Genomic DNA, 9,676 nt, shown 5'->3' on the forward strand with positions numbered 1-9,676 from the left:
TGTGTGTGTGTGTGTGTGTGTGTGTGTGTGTGTGTTGCCTGCATGTATGTGTACTACAACATGCTGCCTGGTGTTCTTGGGAGTTCAGAGGTGAGTTTGAATTACCAGTGGTTGTGAGCAGCCTTCTGGGTTCTGGGAACTGGACCTGCAAGAACAACCAATTCACTTAAGCACTGAGCCATCTCACCAGCTATGGTAAAGATAGTTTAAGAAGATGTTTCTAGCCAAATGCTGAGAAATGCTATTTTAAAATTATACCTATTGAAAAAACTGTAATGCTAAATGCTTTACGGATTTTTATTAATTTTGTTAAAGAATTGCTACATGCCTTTCTAGTAATTAAAAATGATAGATAACGTACTTAAGATCAACTTACGACCTAGTCACTGCTAACCTATAAGTGAACATGTGACACAATCTTTTAATTCACTATCAAGTTCTCTGGATGGAAGACATTACTCACCACGAATGGTCAGCCACTTCTATCTTAAAACAAGCTAGTTTTGCCAGGCAGTGGTGGCGCACGGCAGTGGTGGCGCACACCTTTAATCCCAACACTTGGGAGGCAGACGCAGGCAGATTTCTGAGTTCGAGTCCAGCCTGGTCTACAGAGTGTGTTCCAGGACAGCCAGGGCTACACAGAGAAACCCTGTCTCAAACAAACAAACAAACAAAGCTAATTTCGTTTTCAAACCCTAGGATTAGTTCTGCGACAGATCAAATGGAATCAGGTGATCAAATCAGAAAAGTAAAACCCAGGGGCTAGGAAATGGAGCTCAATCAGTACAGCACCTGCCAAACCTTGAGTTCAACCCCCAACATTGCTTAAACCAACTTGAACAGTCATAACCCTCAGGAGCTAGATAGAGGCAGGAAGACCAGAAGTTCAAGGTCATTTTCGACTGCACAAAACAAAAATCAACTTAGCCAGTACTTAATTCACCACCACATTGCAGAATGACCTGAGTACTGAGTAAGATGGATGATCTGCAATCAGCAGCTCTACTGACAGACAACCTATTAGTGCAAAGGACTCCGGGAAGGTTATATGATCAAGGTACATGATATGTATAAGTAATACATGCAACTGCTACAAAGGGGCCCATTATCTCCTACAACAAAAACAAGCTAAAAAAAAAAAAAGTAAGGCCAGGCATTGTGGCTGCACCTTAATCCCAGCATGAGGGAGGCAGAGGCAAGTGGGTCCCTTCAAGTTCAAGGCTGACCTGATCTATACGTAGTGAGTTCCAGGAAAGCCAAGGCTATGGAGTGAGATCCTGCCTCAAGAAAGGCAAAAAAGAAGAAAAGGGTATGAAAGAAAAAAAAAGTGTATCTAAAAAATATTCCTGAGAAAAAAAGCTCATTCAATAAGGCTTTAACACATTCACATTTGAAAGCCACTTTTAATAGTATCAAAGATAGCCAACGAGTGAGGCCGTGGCAGAGGACCTGCAGAACCTCCTGTTCCCAGTCCACACAATGACCTAACAGTTTACAAACCTTCTGCCAGGACAGGAACAAAAAGCATTCTGTGTGAGTGATACAGATTGGATGTGAAGATGAAGTGGATCCAGGGAAGGATACAGTCGCTCCATCAGGGAAGGAAGCAGGCACTGCAGGCTTCCGCAAGGCCCATGCACATACATACATGCCTTTGGAAAACACCAGCTTCCTCCACAGGTAGCTCGGTGTGTTCTATCTATCCGTGGCTTGGCCAGTTTGATCAGTCGTTCTACGTTTAGGCTCCTGTGGGCATATCTGCTTTTTCAGCGATAGCAGAGTTTGACAGCGTTTACTTTGAGCTGCTACAGAAACCTTGCTTGGTTGAAACAGGAGTTAGCACAAAGACTTGTCTGTCAGCCATGAGACTTTTGACTGCAACACAGCAATATGTTGATGAAGCTATGCCTAGTCATTGGTGATTAAATTTGTGATTGCCCTAGTCAACACTGACTGCCAACTTGATCCAGTCTAGCCTCACCAGAAAAAAAAAAAAAAAAAAAAGGTAAAATCTCTATTGAGTAAGTGTCTTTATCTTTGCCCCAGGGCCACTTTTGGGCTTTCCACCCTGATGCTTCTTGATGAACAATTGTGGCATCCAGGACTCCACTGCATCTAGGCTCCAGGCTCTCTCGGTTCCAAATCCATGTACAAAGAAAACATGGAGACCATGAGGAGGACAGCAGCAGTCACTCACACCTGCAGCCACCCACACAAGTTCCAAGGACTGAAAAGCCATGGAGTCTTTTACACGGGATGAATTGTTTTTAAAACAAGAAGTGCTAAGCTCTTCCAAGATAAGGTGTAAAAGGGGGGGTTATTAAAACAGCATACCTTAGGGTAGAGATGCAGCTCAGCTGACACTTTGTGCCTGCCAAGCCAAGTCCTCAACACTACAGAGGAAGGCAAAGAGATACAGCTGCAGTCCCAGCACTCAGGAGGAGGGAGCGGGCAGAAGTTCAAAGTCATCCTTAGTGGCATAGATAATGCTAGCCAGCCTGAACTAGAGACTTTGCCTTGTCTTGAAGAAAACAAAACAAAACGAAACGAAACAAAAAACTACATTCAATATGGCTTGGGTAGTTTCATAAATTAGCTACCCTATTTATACAAGTTAAAAGCATTCTCTTCACGCCTCTGAATAATGTTGAAATCTCTATCACGCCGAGACACTTACCAACCCAGGCTAGGATTTCTCTTTGAGACGTGGCTGTTTTTATGTTCAAGAAACACTCAAGGCAGAAACGAAAAGCAGTGCTGCAGGCGGCACACATCACCTGTGCACTCACCACTGAACAAGGAGGAGAACAGCACCGGGCTGTGCTAGATCTCTACGAATCAATAAATTAGCTAGCTTCCCACCAGGTCCTAGGGTTTACATCAACTGTCTGACACTAAGGGCAGAGCTACAAACACTACTCACTCATGAGTGCATCCCACTGATGCAGGCAGTCCTTTCGAGGGACTGCTTGTCATGAGCAAGGGACAGTTACAGACTGTTAGAGTCTAAAACAGACTGCCTTTCTGGCCACACAGATTTTCGGCAGCTTGGTAAGGGAAAAAGCCAAGCCTCCTACCAAGAGCAGGTGGGTGACTCTCTGACCCCTTAACAGATACCCCCAAGTACCCATATTCAGAGACAATGACCTGTCCCATTAATCAGAAGGCTATATGAGGATACATTCCCCTTCCATAATGAGTACTCCTCAGTGGAATGTGTCCCTCCGCCTCTCCCCCCCCCCCATCTTATAGTTGGACATTTCTTACTGGCTGACAGCCCTTGTCCTTCTCCTTCCACAGTCTGACCACATGCCCACATGAAAACACTCCCTTCCTTTGAGTGATAAGAAGCGATCATCGTCGCTCTTGTCTCCCAACCCAAACTCTCAAGGCCCCTGCCATGCTGCTCTAAGTTCGGGGTGATAATAACTCTTTTAATAAATCTTACCCAAAAGGACAGTCTGCCAGGGTTCCCACCTTGGGCCCAAATTTGAAACCTTTCACTGATTCCTGTGTAAAAGGCGGGGACTGAAGAGATGGTGGATCCTCGGGGAATGATTGCAAATGGGATGCTGGCCTTCTGGGTAGCCTTGTGCATTCACCAGGAGACCCTACTTAGTGTCACCAATGTGACAGAGTCACAAACACTTGCCCAAGGGAGATTACTGCTCAGCTGTAATGCCGAAGACAGCCAAATGTAACTCTCCTATATGATGTGTAAGGGTCTGTGGTTACCCGAAGACTGATACTCCAGACTTAAGTAGTAGGCAAAAGCAAGGAGTGTTTTATTGTGCAGGAGTCCAACATGCAGGGCTTTCTCATTCCAAGATGGAGAGACAACCAAGTGGGCTTACAAGCCCGATTTAAAGCACATTAGGGGAATCCTGGGGTAGGTGGGCATTGTCTTACTCTGCCCCTTGAGCTCCAAGACCTTAACCTACTGATAACCGCTTCCTGGATATTCCAGGCACAACCAGTTCTCAGATCCTAAAGCCAAAACTGCTTCTTCAACCCCAGCACCCGGACACCATCTGCGACTTGTCACCTGGGGTCTAAGCTAGAATCTGAGCATCGTAGAGAAAGACACTTCCCCTTTGTTTCCCAGTGCTCTGGTGCTGCGGCCTAACCTGAATCTAATCTCCAGTGCTGGAACCGCTTCGGTAGCTTCTTACCTGGTCTCCCCCTTCTCTGCCCTACATTTCCCATCCTTCATGCTAGGATTACTCCAAAACAAAGGGCTGTCTCATTTCTCTTTGCAAAGCTCCTGCTGAGTCTTGCTACTCACAGAACAAAAATAGCACACGACAGCAAGAGAGGCCCAGAGGCGAAATGTGACCAATACCCAATCAGAAGAACCGCAGGAAAGGGCCCCAGAGAACCAGAAACTTCAAGAGGGGAAAACAAAAGACCTTTGCAAAACAAAGCAGGCTAAAGTCAGCTCAAAAGACCCCGACAGGTACCTGAGGCTTGGAGGCTAAAGAGCTCAAGAAAAAGTTGCAAGGCAAGAAGAAGTTACCTGCTGAGGTAGCCCAGAGCTAACTAGAGTCAGACCCCGGGCTAGACTTCCAAGTAAACACCTGAGCTGCCTGCTACAGACACCAGAACAGCCACTCCACCACTTCCAGCAGGCCCCAAATAAATCCCCTGGAGGCACAAGTAACCAAGAGGAACTCCCACAGGCGTTCAGACGAAAAGCCAAAACCAGATTCGTCCCCACAAAGTCCAAGAAATCCTCTCCAGGAAAAGGTCAGGAACTTTGGAGTCAAAAGGACAGTGACCTCCCCACTCCCAAGGAAGTTATGCAGTCTCCCTTAGCGCCGTCCTACTGGAGGCAGGCACAAGGATTTCGTTCTTATCATCATTTAGATAAGAGTTCGTGGGCCAGACCTGCTCACTCTACTCCATTCACTGGTCTGCATCGGTACTCTAAAGCCCTTTTGCAACCTGTCTCTCCACACCCTAAGGAGTAGAACCCAAGTACTGACATTTTCTAGAAGTTTTTTCGGTGTTCAATATACACCAGTCAGCAAACACACACACACACACACACACACACACACACACACACACACATATATGACTTCTATTGTGTACAATGGAGCTCTTTCATGGGGCCAACCTCCACAGATGCCTGTGTTATTATCATCTTTGAAGTCTTCCAGACCTCATGGTCCAGCTTCTCTTGGGTGCTCCAGGCAAATCAATTGATCTTCTGATATGACAGGATATGACTGTGTTGCATGGGAAGTGATATGGGAAATGCTTAATAAATGAAGTCTATTCTCAACACAGCCAGCTCAAGGCTTTGGATGGAAATTGCACTCCCCTTGGCAGCCATGCACAAGGGCAGGCACAAAACAAGTTGTCTGACCCCTGACAGGGGCTGGGAAAAGTAGTCCCAGACTTTCTGTGAGGGCGAACGGACTGACGACTCCAAGCCTATCTACAGCCCAGTTCCCCTCAGCACTAAAGTTCCTAACTGAAAGATGTTCTCTGTGTTTCCCTGAACTAAGTATCAGGGAAAATGTTTCAATTTATTCTTAAAATAATTAGTTTTGAGTTCTATTGAACACACGATAGACTGGGACCCAAAGAGCCCAGAGAATTAAAAAAAAAAAAAAAAAAAACACAAACAAAAAAACAACAACAAAAAAAAAGAGCCCAGAGAATGCAGAGCAGCACCAAGAAAAGAAGAGAAAAGTCTCCAGATGGGCAGTCTACAGTGTGTGACCTGTCAGCTCAGAAGAAAGACAGTAAGGGATGGACACAGGGGGAAAAAAGCCCAAGGAAGAGTCAATACCATAGCACCTAGCAAACAAGCTCATGTGATGTGGCTCATAAGGACTGAATGGAGTAGATCTGAACACGTTTTTTTTAAATCAATGAAAGGAATCCCAGCACTTGGGAGACAGAAGCAGGTGGATCTCTGAGTCTCTAGCCATCCTGGTCTACAGAGTAGGACAGCCAGAACTACACAGAGAAACCCTGGCAGGGGGAAGGGGATGGGGGTGGGGGTGGGGGAGGAAGGCTGGCTGGCTGGCTAGAGAGATGGCTCATCGGTTAAGAGCACTGTTTGCTATTCTATAACACTAGGTTCAATTCCCAGCACCCAAGTGAGACACCTAATAACCACCAATAACTTCTGCTTCATGACACCCAACAATCCCTTTTGACTTCTGCATGCATATGGTGCACAGACACACATGCAGACAAATACTCAGACACACACACACACACTCACACGTGGGCACACAGGCACAAACCCTATAAAGATACTTTTAAATAGTCTTATGCAGAATCTCTCACAGTTAAATATCTGGTAAAATAATATTCTTCAAAGAAGTCCAACTTTTAAAGAGTTACATGCATGAAAAGGTAAGAAGTTTCTATAGAATTTAATGGCATTTATGATGTCTAAAATAGCAAGCAAGCAAGAAAAAATTGTTTAAAACCTTTTCCTAAATGTCCTAAGCAATAGCCAACCTTCTAAATGATAAATAAGATAGTAAAATACATCTGACATCTACAAACTAGCTGGTGTGGCAGAATTAACAAAGATTTCCTAATAATAGAGATTCAAAACATCTAAGTTAGGGCCAATAAAAACCATTCTTATATAGTCTATGTACCATCTCTATGAAAATTTTGCCCAATTCATAATTTAGGCTAAAATGTGAGCTGCTGTCATAAGTTTGTCAAAAGTTTCAAGAGAATGGGTTTTTGTTCTTGTTTGCCTAAGGGAAACCACTAAAGGACCAAATTGTTAAAACATCCATACTCCTTCAAAAAAGCTCCCTAACTTCTAGTTGGCAATGACACACTAAGGTCTTTCCAAGAATCTACCTGACTGTATACTTAACTAAAGCCAATAAAGAAAAAGATCACATAGTAATGATTTTTTCATAAGAAATCAAACAGTCCGGCTAAGACTATAGTCTCTCCACTGTAATTCATTGCCATTGTCTAACACCACACACACACACACACACACACACACACACACACAAAAACACACCACACACACAATCAATCACACACCACACCACACCACACCACACACACCTCTCTGCAAGAACAAGAATTTCACCTTAAAATTCTGCAGGTGTTTTTCCTGTGTGAAAGGAATGACATTTTTTGGATAACTCCTGGGAGAAACACTGAGTCAAAAGAAGACAACTGAATGTCTACTATGAAATGACAAAGTACTGTTACCAAGTCACTCAGCATTAAATAAATACCCAACGACAAGAAGACTGGGACAAGCTTAGTGAATAGCCATATAAATCCACAGAAATTTTCATTCAGTAAAACAAGGCCAACAGCAGGAGAAATAAGGAATTAGACTATTTCAATCAAGAAGCCAAGATCAAAAGTCTATTTGGAACCAAATGTCAAAAGTAACTCACAGAAAGGTAAAACTTTAAACCCACAAATTGCCTTGTGTAATTGTTTTAATCAGTATTTTGTCTGAGCAGGCATCCTCATAGCTTCTTAGGTAGACTGACTTTTAACAATAAGACTCAAGCTGATTAACAGAGCTGGGTTTCGACAGCTACAATGTCTCAAGTATGCTGCAAATGTCTGTTGACCTGCAATACCATCATGCATGGTCTTGACCTTCCTCGCAGTTGCTACTGTTACCTCATATCATCACGACCTGTTATTTTAGACGAAAATAAAGGTGACTAGGTAAAACTACAATTCAACACTACCCCAATAGATAAGGTAGTCATGAATGCCCAAGAAAGCGACAAGAGGCACTCTACCCCACCCCCACTCCCCAGCCACCAGGCCCTCATTTCCCTACATCCCCTGAGTGCGACCTTTTAAGTTCATCTAAACGGTTTTAACCAAGCTAGCATGCCCAAGCAGTTTCTTCAACAGTTTTAAAATAAATACATCAAATAAGATGCTTTGGTTCGGCTTCCAAACCCCTCAACACCCCAGTTGCCTTCCTTCTGACCATAGGAGGTGAGGGTGTGTCTGGGTGCTTACCGATGCCTGGAGCCACATAGATGAAGTAGAGACAGGACGTGGAGAGGGAGAAGAAGAAGATGAAGGCAATCAGAGAGCGATTGGAGACCCGCATCATCCGCTTGAGCGCAGACATCTTCCTCTGCCCTGCCAGCAGCGCGGGCTGCGCTCTCAGGCCAGACTCCGGGCCACGGTCCAGGCCCTAAACTTCCATGAATGTACGGAGAACCCCAAGAGGGTGGCGGGCTCCGGCCGGGGAGGCTGTGGGGAGAAGAACCGAGCCGGGAAGGAGAAACCGATGCAATGAATGGGAGGCGGTGGAGCAGCGGGAAGGGTGTTGGAAGGATGCGGAGAAACGTGAAGGGAGGCCGGGAGACCGGGTTCCGTGGAGGCCAAAGCCACGGGCCAGGATGGAGGAGCTCTGCGATGCGGAGCGCGACCCGCGCGCTGCAGCGTGCCGGGGTCCCCGCACTCGGGGCGGCGTCCAGGAGGCGAGTCCCTGCGATCGGGACCCGGTCCGGGTAGCGTGCGCTCTGCGGGCCTGTGCCTCGGCGAACGCTGCTAGTGCGGGGCTCTAAAGTGGGCACCGGAGCACGCGAGGCACGGGCGGTCGCGGGGAACCTGGGGGCCGCGGAGCGGGGCGCTCGCCGTCGCGCGGCCTGCACTTCATTCCGCGCCGGGCCCCGGAGCGCAGCGGCGGCCTCGGGAGCGGAGCGCAGGCCAGGGCGGCGTCCCGGCCAGCGACGAGTGCGCCCGGGTTCCGCTTGCTGCCGCCGCCCGCTGCCCAGCCGGCCACAGCAGCCGCATTCCCGCCGCGGAGCCCGAGGGAGAGGCGGCGCCGCCCCCGCACAGACCCCGGACCACCCGGCGGATGCGCACGGCCGGGGCCCGGAGGGCGAAGGAAAGAGATGACAGACGCGAGGTGATCTCGGACCGCGGACACCCACGAGGACAATCCCGACAGCCCTGTGCGCCCCGAGACCCCTGCAGGCTCCGCCCGCCGGTCCACAACTCGCCAGGCGGCGCTGCGCCCGGAGAAGAGGAACGAAGAGCCCTAGTCCCTGGAGCGCCGCGGGTCCTGATTGGTCCTGGTACTCCGCGCCAGCATCCCCCACCTCGCCCCGCCCTCCCGGTCACCATCCCTGGTGGACCTGGCACTAAGCAAGGACCACGTCCCCAGCATGGGAAGAGCTCTGTACCAGAGATGATGTTCGTTGGAAACAAGGACCTTTTGGAGGGGGACGAAAGAGACACATTTCCCTCCTGGATGTATGGACTGTCAGATGTAATGTGGGCCTAAGTGTATCTGTTATGCCTTGACCAGCCTTCTCAATGAAGGTGAATACAACCAATAGGCCCTATGAGCACCGCAGTCCCAAGCTAATCACTAAATTGATGCATCTTCTAGGCGCAAGGCTACTCTTTGTTCAAATGCTTCTTGCAGCTAGCTACATTACCAGGCTCCTTACTTACTTACCTACAGCACATGTTCCCAGCATATTGTGTGCAGGTGTTTCTTTTTAGCTGATCATGACTGCATAAACCATCCTAGCAGGACTAAAGATAGATTCCAAAGAGACACGTGTTCCTTCCTTTAGTCGTCAAACTATTAAAAATAATGGTCTTCAAAAAAATTGGAATTTCTTCATAGTATCATGCTGAGGAAAGAACTAGGTCAATGATGGAAAGGACCACACTCTGA

The 9,676-nt window shown here is 47.2% G+C and overlaps 1 protein-coding gene across 1 annotated transcript in view; it reads right to left on the reverse strand.

Moving 5' to 3' along the window:
• Nucleotides 1–9,045, reverse strand: part of B4galt6 (beta-1,4-galactosyltransferase 6) — a 62,433-nt gene extending 53,388 nt beyond the window's left edge. The window contains exon 1 of the mRNA XM_021214626.2: nt 7,996–9,045. Within this exon, the coding sequence (XP_021070285.1) occupies nt 7,996–8,110 (115 nt within the window). The 5' untranslated portion in view covers nt 8,111–9,045. The remainder of the gene's footprint in view (nt 1–7,995) is intronic.
• Between the last annotated feature and the right edge of the window lie 631 nt (nt 9,046–9,676).

The sequence above is a fragment of the Mus pahari genome, chromosome 15 (genome assembly GCF_900095145.1).
Source record: "Mus pahari chromosome 15, PAHARI_EIJ_v1.1, whole genome shotgun sequence".
Taxonomy (NCBI): domain Eukaryota; kingdom Metazoa; phylum Chordata; class Mammalia; order Rodentia; family Muridae; genus Mus; species Mus pahari.